Source organism: Pelecanus crispus, chromosome 3 (assembly GCF_030463565.1).
Source record: "Pelecanus crispus isolate bPelCri1 chromosome 3, bPelCri1.pri, whole genome shotgun sequence".
Taxonomy (NCBI): Eukaryota; Metazoa; Chordata; class Aves; order Pelecaniformes; family Pelecanidae; genus Pelecanus; species Pelecanus crispus.
Window position 1 is genome coordinate 28,947,965 of NC_134645.1, and position 16,813 is coordinate 28,964,777.

Below are 16,813 nucleotides of genomic sequence, written 5' to 3' on the forward strand. Positions count from 1 at the left end.
ATTTACACTCTTCCAATACAAGAGCCCAGATTCATTTGAAAGGCTTTAAAACCCTTCTTCCCCTGATGTTACAAAACAAAACATGCTCCTCTCATGCAACATGCCATAGGCACCTCTGCTTCCACAGGCACTCGGGACAGAAGAAAGCAGACTACATGCTCCCTTTGAGACACAACTAAGATGCCATTAACAAAGAAAAAATGGAAGAAAATACAAAATTGTCTTGCCCTCTCAGAGAAGCACCCAGAGGCATTGCTAGCGCATGGTTACAGGCAACACAATCAGCAAGACAAGCTTGCAAGCTACAGCCGCTCGCTCCAAGAAGTGATGCCCGAGGAGCTCATCCAAAGGGGTCTGCAGCATTCCTGTCATCCCCCGTGGAGTCTGCGCCTACCGCTGCACGCCACGGACTTATTGCAAGAAGAATTCAGAGCAGTACCCTCATCTGGTCCTTTTCTAAGCAGGGCAAAGGGTAAAGATTTAACTAGCATGTGTCGGAAATGGGGAAGCTTCGGCAAAGTTTCAGGAGGGGCTTTTTTGAGGTGGGTTTTTTTGGTAAATGCCGTTTCTGTTCTCAAGAATCAGAGTTGTGCAGTCTCTAGAGCCTTGGGAAAATGCTGACAGAGCACATCAACATCACCTTACTGGTAGTGGTGGTACCTACTCTATGTTTTGTTTTTCCTACTAGAGGTGTCACACCTAGCAGCAAGCCATCCTTTGGCTTCCCTTCAGCCCCTCCGAGCCCAGCAATGCTGGTGGAGTCGGCAGGCTAAGCAGAGGACTGGGCAGTCTCAAGCTCCTGCTGCCCACATGCCAAGACACGAGGTTTGACTGGTAACTCCTAAACGTCGAGGGTTTCCAGGCTGGAAATGACTGAACTTTGAAGGGCAGATCCACAGGCAGCAGGAATTTGTACACTGATTAAGGAGATTTCCCTTCCCTGCCCCAATTCTTCTGAAGCTCACGTCTCCCTTCCTGGACAGAGCCACCCAGTCCTTGAAGGGCACCTTTGCCATCTGCGGCAGCATGCAGGTCTGTGTCCTTCACACAAGCAGAGCTTGCAGCATCTCAGTTACTCCATTACAGTACCTGGAGCCACCGTAAAAGCCCGTCCCAACACTCAGCAGGACTTAGCTATGGGGGATTTACTGGACTTGCCACAGAGCAGTAAAAAGTTTTTTTTTTTTTCAGGGCAAAGCTGCTGCTCAGGAAAACAACACCCTAACAATTTAATGTAAAAGCAGGGATATTGCGAAGCAGTGACATTCAGTCCTACCAATACAAAGCAGTCCTTCCCGATGCCCACTCAGCTCCAGGACCTCTATCTACAGCGAGAGGCTGTCAAGCATGCCAGGCATTGCATGCATTTCTGATAACAAGCCTGTTACCACTTAGGCTGACCTCCAAGCACACCGGTCCGGTATTTGTTTGTTGACTTTTGGTATGTGGTTTGTTGGTTTATTTAAGTCAGAGCCGGCTCTTTGAGGAATGGGATGGGAAATGAGAGAGGGAGGAAGGGAGTCACTAGTAAAATCATACAAATCAGAAGAAGAAAGAATTTGTACAGAAAAGAGTATCCTTTACTTTAAGAAGTGAAGTTCGTGTCAGCACCACGTAGAGACACACACTAATATGCTATGACAGACGTTAAAGAAATCCAGTATATTAAATGCAGGAATTAAGATGGTTATTTAAAAGCTAGAGCTGTGCTAAGTGTACGACAAGATCACAGGTGAAAAAGTCAGTTTAATATTCAAGACAATTTCAGACTCAGAAACGCTCAGCCACGTACATACAGCGGGCCTGCAAGCAAGGGTACTCTGCAAAAGACCACATCTGCGCCCAAACGGGCAACACCCGTGCTAGCCAAGCAGGGAAGCTACTTGACATCCCACAATCTCTCCTGCTTCCTGGTGCAATCGTAGCCCTGGCCATGCTGGAAAAGCAGGGAAGGAGGAACACACCCTGAAATTTCAGTGGGGGAAAATAAAGAGAGCACCCGTTTAAGAAGCTTCAGCAAAAAGACATCCTAAGACAGATGTCTGAAATTTCAGGCTGGGTATTGCAGGCTAACAAAATTATAAATAAGTGGAAACAGGATCCTTTGCAATAGTATGTTAGCCAGCTTTAATAAGGATGCACTACAGCTAGCTCTACCCAGGTCAGTACTAAGTAACAAAACCAAGAGACTCTTGTAATCCTGTGATTTGTCAGAAGTGGCATTTCCAAACCATCTCCAGCTGCAAATAAAGTGTTAGAGGACAGGGCGGGGTGGGGGGAAGTTCTTGAGAACAACAGAGTCCTCTCCATTTCCCCCTGAATTTCAACCTTGATCCACCTCCCTCCCACTAAGTCTCACCTTGCCATGGCTTCTCTCCACCTTTCGGAAACACTTGTTCAAGGAGAGGTTGTGTCGGACCGAGTTCTTCCAGCCAGTGGGTGCCGTGGCAAAGTAGGGGAAGCGCTCCAGGATCCAGCTGTAGATTTCTTTGACTGGCAAGCTTTTGTTGGGGGAATGCTCGATCGCCATGTAAATGAGAAGGCTGAAAGAGTAAGGGGGTTTGGAAGTGGAGGATTTTTTTTCGGGGTTCTGGTAGCAGGACGGTGAGAAGGATGGCACGCTGTCGCCCTCAATGTCATATAAGGGGCTAACGATCGGAAGACCCTCACTTCCGAGGCTGAAGTTTGTTAGAAGGTTAGTACTTTCATGCAGCCAGTTCAAATTTGTGAGCTCGTCATCTGCTGAATCTCTGTCCACCACAGTGGCCTTTGGCCTGCCGGCGTCACCTGCATCGGGCAAGCTTCCCATCCCATGACACTGCCGTAGTCCTGCAGCTTTTTCTGCTCCTGGTGTTTCAGCTTTCTTATCCGGAGCCATTCCAGTGACTGGACCCATTTAGCTTTATTGGTCTGCAACAAAGGAGATGGTCAGAAATCAATGCAAACCTTCAAAATCACATTCAGTGGCAGCCCGCTAAACCCAAACACGGGGCTGTACCATCCCCACGCTGTGCAAGAACATAGTAGTCACTGATGAAAGCCAGGGTCCAACATGAGCCCCCCAGTAATCCCATAAGCATGTGTCAACACCCCGCCCCCGGTTTATAACCAGAACTTATGGTAAGCCCTTCAAACTGCTGTATCTATCCTGAAATGCCAATTTGGACACAGAAATAATGGCTATTTCGATGTCAACATCTGAAATCTGGAAAAGACCTTAACAGGTAGGATCTAATCCATTCAGCTCTCACATTAACTCTTTAGTTATGCTCATTATATTGTAAATTGACCCTGTTTAGAAGCGTTTGCTTTTGGCGCCCAAAGAGTAAAAAATAAATTGCAAAATTTAAATCAGCGTAAAGTGAATTTGTGGTCTCAGCGCAAATGAAGCCTTTACAACCCCCTACAAGTCACAGTCATTCCCAAGTACTGCCTCTCATTTTCACCAGGGAAAGATCTGGCCAGCCCATCGGTTCACCAGCTAGGTCTCGCGGAGCTGCCCAGGTCCGAAAGACCTTCTTTCCCCTCCCGCAAGGGCTTGCTGCTCTAACTTGGGCTTCCCCGCAGAGCAGAGGGTAGTGGGACCAGCTCTCAACAGGTGGCAGCTCAGACCTGTTGCGGGAATAACGGCTGACCACTTGCTTTGAACTTTTCCCTAAATGAGAAAAATATATATAAACTATAAAATTTTATCTATTAAAAACTACCACCCAGAGTGCATGGTCTAACAGGCTACCCATGCTTTAGAGGCGTTACACTAACAAAAAGCATCTTCTTGCTCATAAGAGTTTTAAAAGGGGTCATCGAGCAAACTGTTATGCTAACAGCTGTTTTTTCTGCTGGTGTGACCATGTTAGAGCTTCACTGCACCTACAGCTTTGGCCAACGTAACGGTACCAGAAGCACAGGACAACAAAACCACTCTATACCAGCCTGCTATAAATGTAAGGCACTCCAATTATGGATGCAGTTTACCGGCAAAGCTGAGGTTCTATTAACTGTAAAAAAAACCCCAAAACCCAAATAAAAAGCCAGAGCGACCTAGTTCCCTTTCCCAGAACATGTGCTATCATTCTGGCTTCATGCTCCAGCTCCTACTGCAGGAGCTCAATTGCAAGACCGGGATAGTTTCCGTATCATATCTCACCAGACAGCTTTGTGCAGTTACTGGATATTTCCTTACAACAGTTTTTAGTAAGCACACGGCTTCGTGCACTTGCATCTTCTCCTACAAAGTGGAGGCAAGGAGTTGGCCAGCTTGCATACACAGTCTGGCTGTCCCACCTACAAAACCACACTGCTGGCTGGCTCCAACCTGACAGCCTCACCGTGTCCATGCAGTTACACTGCCCAACCTGCCCAGAGCTCTATTTGCCCAGCCTCTTTATTTTGGAGGAGGAGGCGTGATGTGGTGACACAGAAAGGCAGCAGGATACATCCATTTTACACTCCCCAAAGGAGCCAGAGCCCTGCGAGCTCCTACCCGGCACCAGGCAGGAGTGGGGTGCAGAATTTGTGCCTCCCCCAGAAAACGCACTGGGTTTCCCACCAGCAATTTCTTCTCTTCATCTGCTCATACGCTTTCATGCCAGCTATTGCAAAGCTGTTCTGACAGCAACACCTGCACCTATGCTTACCAGTACTAGTGCTGGAAACCATCCCCAAATTTTCTATTTACGTGCAGGGATGGGCATGATTAACTACCAGCTCAGTTATTAAAAAAAAAAAAAATTAAAGCAAAGTGAACTGCTCAAATAGCTGGTCAAAAATAGCTTTGCTCTCCCTACAATTTACTTCTCCTCCAAGCCATCAGAGCAGATTTATATTGGCAGTTAGTGACTGCTGGCTTTAAACAGAGCAATATATACATATACTTATGTCACTTTTTCAATCCTTCCTTAAATTAAAAAACAAAGAGCTAGTGATAAAATTTGTAAAGTGAGACAAACCCAAATCCTGCCACAATGTGAGTTGCACCATTTTCCTTACAATGAGCAACTTTACCTCCTTGTTCAGCACCTCTTCAGCCAGCTACCTACTAGCTTACACCTCTCAGCCATGTATTAGTAATTTTAGCACTCAGTTCATGTTGCATGTGATATCCCTTTGCAAATCTTCAGCCGGCACAGTAGATCAAGAACATACACATGCACGCACACACGAGCAAGTTTTAGGTCACTATATTTATTCCTTTGGTGAAATGCGGCAATAAAGTCTGTTTTACAACATAAATTGTCCTGGGCACGCTCACAGTCTTCTCAAAAACAGAGGGAAGAAAAACATATTAACTTATTAAACTGGTACTTAAAATCAGGTAGGCTTTGTGGTGTCAATGCATTATCTGTTTGCACACTATTATGTGTTAGCAGAGAATCATTAGAATAATTAATACCCTACTTAAAAAAAAATTATTTGCAGGCAATACAGTAAATAATACAAGCTAGTGCCACGTTTCTCTTAGTAGATACATTACAAAAATCCATGTCTCATATTACGTTCTTAGTGCCTAGTTCACCACCTTGCACGTCTTCTACATGAACACATCAGCAGAAATTAAAATATTTTTTCTAGAAAGCTATAAAGGCTATTATTAGACTATTATTGTTTAATAAATAAGAAAAAAAAATCACAGTTCTGTAACTACTGCAGTTTTCAAAGGGTGTTCTCCACTGGTCTAAACTGAATGCTGCATCAAGGATATTTTAAATATAGAAACAGCAGAGTATGCAAGAGGAAGAGTTATTTTAATGAAGTAATACTTAACTCCTTTGCAACGGCAGTAATGAGACCGATAACATTGAGGACGATCAACTGGTAATTTTGGTGCTGCCATTCTGGATATAGCCAGTGTTCCTAGACAGCATCACCTCAGCCCCAACGACGTAATGTGCTTTATACCACACTAACCTCCCCTTGCTTTGCTTGATCTCAGAATATTGTAACCTCTAATTCTGTCCAGTTTACTCTGGCTTGCTGCTGCATCAGTCTGAAGAAGAAACCAACTCTGGCAGCATTCCTACTGCAAAGGACTGCAAAGCCATCAAAAGCTCGCCCTTCCCTTAGACAAAGATCAACCCCCACAGCTCCAAGGGGTACCCCACAGGTGGGCTCATTAACAGACATGTCAATGTCTGTCTCACCTCTCAAGCACCCAAGGGCCATGCAGACCACAGGACCTCCTCACCTCTCAAGCACCCAAAGACCACGTGGACCACAGCATCTCCTCACCTCTCAAGCACCCAAGGGCCACGTGGCCCATAGGACCGCCTCACCTCTCAAGCACCCAAGAACCATGTGGACCATAGGACCATCTGTATTCTGCTGAGACAGCACTGCTTTCTGCCTGTAGCAGCCTGGTGGGGAGCAACAGCAGTGCCACTGGAGTGTATCTGAAGGCACACAAGTGGTCAGCTTGCATGCTCTCCAAAGACCCTCTTCATTCACGCGGACCCTTAATGACGTGCAAAATTCACAATTTCTTTTTCTCCAGGTGTGCTCTGCTTGGCCATAAGCAGATGGGACCATGAAAACACAGCTTCCAAGCTGTCATTTTCAAGACGATCACTTCCAATATTTGGGGTTTAATATTTTATGTAAGGGTCACACGATTCACGTCTTTGCTGTAAGCTAGCAGGGTTTTGTGGACAGGGATGACCCAGCAGGAAAGTCACAGTAAGAGCAAGGAGAGCAGACTGTGAGAAGAAAAGAGCACGAAGAAGGTCTCCAGTGCAGATGACATGATAAAACCGTATACGCTTGGACCCTCAGATTTTTTCCTAATGTTTCTCACTGTTACTGACTAGAGGGGTTGATGCAACCAAGGTTAGAGGTAGCCACTAGAACTTGTTCTCCACAGTGCTCCCACCCAAGCTGAACTGGTAGCACCAATGTGAAACAGGGAGGGAGGGGGGAGGGAAACCTAGCAGAAAGGCAAGGTTAAGAGCACACATGAGCATTGCAAGGCCACTCAGTGAAATTTATCTTCCACTCCTTTGTTCCCTTACTGCCACCTTCCCCACCTTTTCAGCTACTCCAGGGGCAGCAAAAGCCTTGCAAGAAAACCATCTCCAAATGACACGCACCTGCTCAGCTGCTGAGACACGCTCCTTGTCCCTCTCTTCTGGCTCTCCCAGAGCTACTTCTTACCCAAGGAGGATGGCAGATGGCAACCATGTCACTGACCTCGCTGGCTGCTGTGTTGAATGCCCGGAGAGTTGCTGCAATTCCCAAGGGGACAGCCCCAGCCCCACAAGCAGAGCCGGAAGGCAACTCCAGCCGTGCAGATGCAGAAGTAACGTGCTTTAAGCGCACCTCTAAAAAATGTGCAAGTTTATGCTCTGTCCCATGTGCTTTGCCCTACCAGTAAGAACACAGTAACACAGCACGCTGCTGTTAATTATTAACACTTGCAACTGAAAGATGAAGTATTCAAAGCCTAAGAGCATCACGTATCCAAACCCTAAGGAACTCAAGCATCTATCTCCTGTAAGCACCTTCAAAAGAAAAGCCAATCAAGACATCTACTCCTCAAATACAAAGCACTGCAGCAGAGGTGCATGTTATTTTGCATGGCCATTATATACAGAGGACTGTGATTCTAGGGTAAGAAGATTAAAAGGCTACAAAGTCAACTGAGGTTGCTCAAATAAAAGTTAGGGCGAAAGAGACGACCTTCGGTCCAGCAGTCTTGTGATTTCAGCATCGCTCAAGAGTGCACGGAAATAATAAACACTGGTCCAGCACCCAAAGCCTGGTGAAGAACTGCTCTTGCAGGCCATTCGCTACCCGGACAGCACAGCCCAGGTCCGAAGGGACTGATTAAGGCTGCAGGTGTATTCAGGTGGCAGTCAGGTTCACAGAAGGTCCGACAGATCAGAGGAGAGTCAACATCGCGAGACAAGGTAATTTTTGCAGTCTTCTTTCAAACTCACTGAAGAGCTAAATTTGGGAAAGGTTATGGGGGCTAAAAGGTCCTCAGCCTAGCAGAGCACATCTGGGGTTAAACCAGGTTTGCACGCCCCCACATACATCCCCAGCTATGACTTCATTTTGACGGAAGACCTTGAGCACTACTGTGTTCTGCCACAGAAGCAAATACTTTAATGCATGAGCATTTTATGAAGACAAAGTTGCTTTAACAAAACCAGGAGTCCGCTTGGGCATATCCTCAGGCAAGCAGGGAAGCATGCTTTTTTTGCAGCAGCCCTTCTTGAAGAGGTCTCGGCTCCAGCAGAGCCCAGGTCCAGGGGGCAAAGCCACGGTAGACACCTCCATCCCACCAAAGGTGACCCTCTCCAAAACCAGCAGCATTGCAGGTAACAGTGCACAGCTGTCGTTTTAGTACTATGGCCACCACAGCCGGACTCACTGACCCGACAAGAAAGAATTCAGCCCTTCCATTAAAAGATGCCATAGACCTCATCCATGCCAAGTTAGTGCGTGAGCAGAGCCACTGCTGCTGCTGCTTGACCCTTCTTCACTCTCCAGTGGCATCAGATGAAAGGTGCCTTTTGGCATCCGCACATCAGTGCCCCAGGTTAGGACAACCTTCTCTAACAACTAAACGTACCTATGTATTTCTGTAGGACCAGCTGAGCAACTAGGTCATCTCTGCTAGTAGCAGGAAGACCTGGAACCTGCTAACAGTGCAGTAATTTCCCTCCAGATTTAAAAAATAAAAAAAAATCTCACCATGTGTTGTCCAAGTCTGAGGAGTAGAATATGATTTTAATCCAGGAGAAGAGATTTTTAGCCATATCACACATACGTGAGAGCAGCTCTGCAACTGCGTGCTCTGCAACAAGATCAGGGTGTTCAGCCACAGTTACAGAGCCAGGGCAATTTGTGTACTCGACACACAACTTCTGTACTAACATATACACGCGCTGAGAGAATATTTTAAAAGACTGGTATGTGCCTTTGCATGCAAGCAACTATACCAATAGCAAACTCCTCTTGATTTTTCATATTCCCTTGCATTTACGGTAAGCATATTGACACCAGGGATTGTCCTGACTTAAATACATCAATGTAGGTATTGTGTTGCTAAAACAGCACAAGAATTACACAAATAAATGACTGTCATCACTCACCTACACAAGTTTACGATAAACTTTCAAGACAGCACAGGACCAACTACAAGTTTTTGTGTGTTAGAGGGAAGAGCGACCAAAAAAAAAAAAAAAAATCTTGGCACAACCAGTGAAACCCACTGATAAAAAGCACCACATCCGCTTGACCGGGAGCATTAAAAGCACGACACCAGACCATTTTTCCCCCATTAATTTAACCTTCCCCCCGTCCCTCATCTCCTTTGTCTCAGGCTGCCCTGCTCCATCCCTTGCCCACCTCAACACGGGCGGCTCAGCGGGCTGGAGGTCAGCCTGACCCCCCCCCCGCCCCCGCCTCAGCCCCGCAAAAGGCCTATATTTGATTACAACACTATATGATGTCACGTATCCAAGACAACTAAAGGCATTACGGTCTCCCAGGGACAAAACTGCCTCTCAGCCATAGACTTCGGCGAGCCGGGACCGGTTGTCCGCAGCGGAGAAGAACAGGCAGCTGTACCCCCTGGCGACAAAAGGCACCCAGAGATGCTCTCCCAGGGCAGCACCCACGGCAGGCAGGGCCCTTCCTGCTCCTCTGGGCTTGCAAAGGGGGGGGAAATTCAAAATAATTGTTTGAAAACCCATTAAAAAGGCAGTTATTGGCTTCTCGAAGCCGGCCTGAAAAAAAAACAACAACCAACCAACCAAAGGACTGGACGAGCTGTAAGCTCAGGGGTTTCTTTTTAACTATGGCATCTGTGGGCTCAAAGGAGAAGAGAGGTGTTCCAGGTACTTGCTGAAATACTTTCAAGCCTCTCTCATTCTAATGCCCCTTTAATGTCAATATTCTCCCACAATCTCTGATCTAATTAAAGGCAAGGGGAAAAAAAAACAAAACACAGTAACGAAAAACAAGAAAAAGGTCCAATATTAGGAAAAGTTAAGAAATGCTGCAAAATTTTAAAAAAAAGGGAATAAACCCTTATCATAGCCCAGGGAAGGGCAGGGAGTGAGAGAAAGAGATTTCATCCAAGATCTAACTTGTATGAAAAAAGTTCATTTTTTTATTAAGTACACATACACACACACACAAGTGGGTCTGTCATTGAAATAAATGACCCACAGAAGTGGGTCTGTGATTGAAATAAATATCTGAAACGAAAATGATAGGTAAACTCAGACATGCCCAGACCCCAGTCGAGACCCTGTGCACAGCCCAGAGCCTCTGGGCCATTTATTCCAGCACTGCCTGCAGAGACTTTGCAATCATGAAGCCTTTCCAAAGGCTGCAGTCATTGTTGGACAGGGTTCCCTGTGCCTCAGATTTAAAACACGCACATGAAAACAGTCTGAGTATAACAGAGAAATTGGGAAGTGATTAAACAACAACAAAAAAAAACCCAAAACAACAAACAGCAATGAAATCTAAACTATTAAGAAAAACCCTTGGTGTCACAGAAAGCGGGGCAGGGGCAAAGTACTTTCAAGAAAAAACACTTTACTGTCAATAGTAGCTTTTCAAAAGTAGCTTTTCAAAAGATGCCTTCAGGTCATGTTCCTTAAATTCCATACACTGCTTGCTAAATGGACTAAAATGCAAAAAAATGTAAGCCATTGATATGTTCAGAAGCGAGCCATTTGAGCAAATGCCTTGCAAAATAATTCTGATGCTAATTCCCTTTCCAGGGTAACCCTTCCACGTGTTTCTCTACCATCCTCTTGAAATAGAAGTGAATATAGTCACATTTCAGCTGGTGTCAGTACCAATTTACCAACACTAGAAAACAACACTATCTCTTCCATCCAGCTTTTCTGCCTTCTTCAGCCTTAAAGTACCAGAACTCCCAATTTTCAGCTGAAAACCAACAATTTGAAGCTTCGCCCCAAGTGACACTTTTGCATGATTTAATTTAAAAGCATCATCGGAGCTGTACCACAAAGCCACCGCCACGTTACCGGTACAACTTTGTGATCGTGAAGCTGTTACCAGTTGCTGTTTCCTATCTCCTGCTCCCCAAGTGCAAGTTTTCTTCCAGAGACCCCGACACGGCAAAGCGATGCTCTTCACCATGCTGACCTCCCCAGCCAACTTGCTCTTAATTTTACTCCATAACTGTTGAACTTGGCTTTCTGTTTCAAAACTACTTCGTATCAGAATAATCCCTCTGCTCATAATGGTTGTGGCATAAAATTATCTCTTCTTCTATACGGTGACCCCACACTGGAACAACTGGACCAACCAGGTTTCTTATACAGAAAAATGGCCCAGTTTAATCATACAGCGTCTGTATGTTGAGGTACACCTTGAGATGGAAGGCTACAGAAGATACAAGTTTCTCTAAACACAGAAGAAAGGCACCCGTGCTAGCAAAACTAGACTGTCAAAGTACAAGATGCCATCTGACACTTCTCATATGGCACGGCCAAAAGCCCAAAAGCCTACTAGCTCATACTTTCAACTACTCAACACCCCTAAACCAAACCAAACTGGCTGACAGCCATTCTGGTGATGGTCCTCACAGACCAGAGGATGAGGGATGAGCAATTGTCGCTGCTGCTGCTTGGCAGCAAGCTTCCCAGCTCCCACTCACTCAGCTCTACTTTGTGCAAGTTGTCCAGTCGCTGAGCTCTCTCCACACCCAGTAATTAGCTTTCAGGTGACCACATACTTGCCCCAAATCTAAGCACAATGCAATCCAGTGAGAGTGTTAAAAAGAAAGCAAGCAGGGGACCACACATGAACCGGGAAACTAAAAGTAGCTACAAACTGCAAGATAAGAATACACTGAAAATAATCTGATAGAAGAAACAAAGCCTGAGCGTGGTATCAAGATAAGCTGCTCCAAGAGATGGGCTTTGGGAATACATCCAGCCACACATCACAAATTCCACAATAAAAATGTGATGGCAATTTGTACAACGCATGCTGGTAGGACACCCAGATGCATAAGCAAAATAACATGAGGATCAAGCAGCATCACCCGCAGTTAATATATGGAAAACGCAGTCATGCCGATAAAGTCAAAGGTAGCCAATGATGCCATTCAAAGGCACATCGAGGCGTGCGGGTCTGTGGCTGCAATGCAAAGGCCAGGTTTGTCATCAGACAAAGGCCGGCACACGGCCGTAAACACCACAGCTGGAGGTGTAAGCACCGCAGCTGGAGGCTGTAGACCCAATCTCAGCCCAGCCCTGCATTTCCAACCTGTCCCATTAGCAAGTTCAGAGAAGCAGCGTCAGCTACCTCAGACCAAAACTGCCATCCTGCAAGGCAGCCAACATACATGGGTACTGCTGACCCAAGTAAATTGTATTAGGATTTTCTGCCAGCGGGAACTGGGCAAAGAAATTCCCCATTTATAAGCTAATCCTTACAGAGGGTGCAGAAGAGCAGGAGTGGGGGGTGATTTCTGCAGCAGCAGTAGCCAATTTAATGGAGTCCCTAACATACCCTAACCTTTGAGGAAAAAGTAGGAAGCTCTAAGTCTAGTTTGAACATAACAGGAAAAAAATTGAGCACACCGGGGGGAAAAAAAAAAGTCAAAATCCACATCGCTGACTTTTTCTATAAATCTCCTTATCTGCACAAATTCCAGTCTTCTTTTAAAATGGTCCTGGTATGCGAGCAACCATTCAGTAACACGGGTATTTCTACCCCAGACACAACAGCCAGTCTTCCCAGTTGCTGACCGCGCAGACCTCCAGGCACTCGGCACTAAGGAGCACCCAGCAGCGCTCTCCAAAAGCGAGCGTGACCCAATCCTCGTGCTTCCGTAGCCGTAACATTTTACAGGGAGGAGGCAGAGTACCAGGGGTCATAAAGATGCTGGCTGGCATCAGACAGCGCTTCTTCCATACGATGTAATTTATTACCGAAGCATGGGCGAGCTGTCTGCCGCTTGCTGACTTTAAACTGTATTTTGCAAGTACCCTGGAGTATCGCTGCATGCTTTTTTAGCCAGCATGGTGAGGACGGGATGGAGAGTTCATCATCATACAGCGTGCACTAAGTCAGAAGGCACGTGTAATATGACAGGGAACGAAGAAACACGTATCACACATAAAGGTCCAGCCAGAAAAAAAAGTGAAGCAGCATCTCAGGGTTTTCTTGTTTTACTTGTGGGTGTCTTCTCTGGGAGCCAAGGAAGCTGCTGGATCTGGGAAGAGACTCGCCACACGCACCCAAACCGACCCTTTCGGTTGCTGCGCTGGGATGCGGACGAGGTTTGCAGCCTGCAAGCGCGCACTTGTCGAGAGACGAAGCTGCGTGCTGACGTGAGTCACCGAGTGCCGCTGACAGCAGCGTCTCGGCGCAGGAAGTTGCCCAACACCATTTCAGTTGTCGAGCGACGAGGCACACGCGCTAGGATGAGGCACTCGCTGCCTCCATCTACTTCCCTCAAAAAAGTTACAATCAATGCAGTGACATCCTATAAACAGGCTTATACACAATGCACCTCATTAACGGGAGGGGGAGGAACAGCAACAGCCATAAAAAGAAAACTCAAGGAGCCAAATGGAATAAAACGGATTTACACCTGTGCTAAAAGGTAGTGAGTATGCGTCCGTACCGCTGACAGCCTTTACTTACAGGGACTAAAGGCTGCTTTTCATTGATTTACAGCCAGGAAAGGAAAACTGTATTTCACACAGCTCGTTTTGCACCGTGGCGGTGCAGTAAGACTACCCTGTCGAAGGGAACAGCATAAGAGGTGCACAGCAGCGGCGGCTGTGGGCACAGCATCACTCCTCCCAACACTCCTACTTTCCGTCACCTCGCCAGCTATAATCCCACTGTCCGGCTCATTCTGATAAGGTAACATGAACCTGTACTTGGAAGAAATCTTCTGAATGCCTGCAATATTTACTCCCATAAATACCAGCTCCTTTCAACCCCAACAACGAGAAGCCAAGGAACGATGATGGGGAAGGAAGGTGGAATTACAATCCTAGTGAAACCAGCATCAAAGCTTGCACTGTTTTTATGGAACCAACGTTTCTGTGCAAGAACCGCATCGCTTTCTCACCAGTTTAAACTAAATCCATACACAACATCTTCAGGTGTCAAACTATCTTGTTCACCAACAGAGTCTGGCTTTGCTCAACATGACAGGTTTTTAAGCCAACTGCATTGAGCGGGCAGAGCCTCTGGTTAACAGAGATGGTAAAAATGAGCTTGACATGCCCCTAAGCCTCTGTCTTCTTTCCCAGGCACTACAGTCGGTCGCCAGGCAGTCCTTTTTCTAGTCCGACAGGACCATTACACATTCCTGTATCTGCTCCGTTACTTACTGGACTGGCATGTCCTGACACTGAGATAGTTGCTGGCAATGCTGGTGCCTTCCATCCCGAGCTCCCCAGAGGACACGGGAAGGCTCCTCAAGCAGAAAACCTGTGGCGGTTGGAGCTGTTGAGGCAGCACGCTCCGTGGTTGGTGTCCCTTTTGGATAAAAAAAAAAAATCTTACTTCTGGGCTGAGCAACTCCTGCGGAGCTCCTTCAGTACAGCCTCGGCGGTGGCACCCAAAGAGGTCACAACTTCATCGTCTGGTCAGGACACTGACAATGAAGACACCAACCGAGTTTTATTCCAGCAAGGTCCCTGAGAGCACTCAGGGCCACACACCTGGAGTGATACGGGGTCGGTGCCTCCAGCTCCCTCCAGCCCCTGCTCCCCAGGGCAGCGCCGCAGCTAGAGCCGACGCAGCATCTCCACCACGCTCTGCAAGCGTAAACCCCGCGTACAGCGGCACTGCTCAGTTTATGGGGCATTCGGGGGAGGAAAGAAAAAAAAAAAAAAAAAAAGACTAAGAGCACAGAAAAGTCCTATACGTATTTCAGGCAACTCAAACATACAAAGTGAGAATTACCATCTCCTCCGTACTTCTACAAAGCTCAAGTCACACGGCTGGACACAAGTGAGCCCCCAGCAGAAGCCAAAATGCGGCGGCAGCATGCGGCCGAGGTCAGAAATAACATACCCTGGGCAGCTAATTCATTAGCCCAAGCTCTGTGCTGTGTTAATTGACACTATATAGCTTTCAGTTCAGAGTTGATGTGTCCAACTACCTTCTGCAGAGCTTAGGAAATGTGAGTTGGCACCTGCCAAGGAAAAAAAAGAAGAACACAACAAGAAAAAAAACAACTGCAAACTAGTTCAAGTTTTCTGACATAACACCAGTTTAATTTTTCTTGCATAGGTGTAGCATCACACCAGATTTTAGGAGGGAAAAAAGACCCCAAACCAAGAAGCACAACAGAAGTTAAACGATTTGTGCGTCCACATATTACAACACAACCGTTACCAAAGTCCATCTAAATGCAAGTGCACCAGTAACAAGATTCGGTGTCTCTGCGCGCGCGTGTGTGTGTATATGTAGTATATTACATGTATAATTATCCTGATTTCACAGGTCAGCCACACACCTAATCAAGTTACCTTCACAGCATTCAAGTCCAACATAATCCAGCAGTTTTAACTTTACATTTTGCACATGATGTCCATCCCTAGGCAGGCACCAAAGTGGGGAGGTGAGTTTATTGGGTCCCGCTCAAGGTTACTCCTTATTTTCTGGTTTTACTCTTTGTCCTCTTTACTCTTTGTTTGGGCCTTGTCAGAATCCAAATCTTTACGCACAAAAGCCAGTTTGCGCTCCCAGATAAACTGGGAGAGCAGGAATATTTGCGCGTCTGAGCAGGAGCGAGCCAGGCGGGCAGTCGGATGCCGCTCCCCAGCCACCACTGCGCTTCGCTGCCCAGCTCCACCAAAAAAACCCTGAAAAAGCCGGAAAACTAACTCCAGAGGGCCACGTGCGGATCCCAGCCTTGCCTCCAGCACATCATCAGCCGCTCCCAGCCCTTCACCCCAAAAAATGCGGGACCCCCGTCAGGCGCCTGCCGCTCCCGCCTCACCCCTGCAAACCGCCAGCGCCTTTGCACACCCGTGGGGGCTTCCCACCGGTTTGGGGGCACCGGAACAACGCCAAAAGGGGGCGGCGGGGGGGGTGGGTATTTCCTTAAATAAACCGCTCGAGGGTTTTATTGAGGTGACCCGGAGGCGAGGGGCACGGCGGGGCCGCGCTGCCGGCTCCCTGCCCCGGGCGGACCCCGTCTCCGCGCCCCCCCCCCCCCCCTCCACTTGGAAGCGCGGAAGAAGCGCGGGCCTACGCCGCCGTGGGAGGTCACCCGCGTAAAACCCGCGGGCGGACGGACAGACGGAAGCTCCGCGGAGCCGCGGCGGGAGGAGGAGCCGCCGAAAGGGGGGGGTCCCCACGCACCCTCCCCCCTCCACGCACCCTCCCCCCCCCCCCCCCCGCATCGTCATCGAGACCGGTTGAAGAGGAAGCGCCGCCGCCGCGCGTTGTCCCCACGCGGGGGGGGGGGGGGGTGCTTATCCGCCTCCACGCGTGGGGCGCAGCATCCCCAAAAAGGGTGTGGGGGGGGGGGAACCAGCCACCCCCCTCCCCAGCACCAGCGCGACCCGCCGCCCCGCGCTTTCCCATTCCCCCACGAAACCCTTCCAGAGCGTTAAAAACAACAACAAAAAATATGCCAACCCCCCTCCCCCCAAGCCGTTAAACCCCAAAACTAAGGGGGAAAAAAAAAAAAGGGGGGGGGGGAGCAATAAAAACAGGCGTGGGGAAGGCGGGGGGGGGGGGGGCGGCGGCTCCACTCACCGCGGTCATGAAGCCGCGCGGCCGGCAGCGCGGACACAATATGGCAGCGGGGGGATGTGTCAGGGAGCAGCTGCTCCCTGCGCAGCGG

The 16,813-nt window shown here is 47.8% G+C and overlaps 1 protein-coding gene across 3 annotated transcripts in view; it reads right to left on the bottom strand.

The window, feature by feature from the left end:
- FOXN2 (forkhead box N2) overlaps positions 1 to 16,760 on the bottom strand; it is a 33,967-nt gene extending 17,207 nt beyond the window's left edge. For all 3 annotated transcript variants that reach the window (XM_075708092.1, XM_075708094.1, XM_075708093.1), the window contains exons 1-2: positions 16,726 to 16,760; positions 2,360 to 2,910 (exon numbers count right to left, since the gene is read on the bottom strand). In XM_075708092.1, coding sequence (XP_075564207.1) covers positions 2,360 to 2,896 — 537 coding nt within the window. In that variant the 5' untranslated portion in view covers positions 2,897 to 2,910; positions 16,726 to 16,760. The remainder of the gene's footprint in view (positions 1 to 2,359; positions 2,911 to 16,725) is intronic.
- Positions 16,761 to 16,813: the final 53 nt, after the last annotated feature.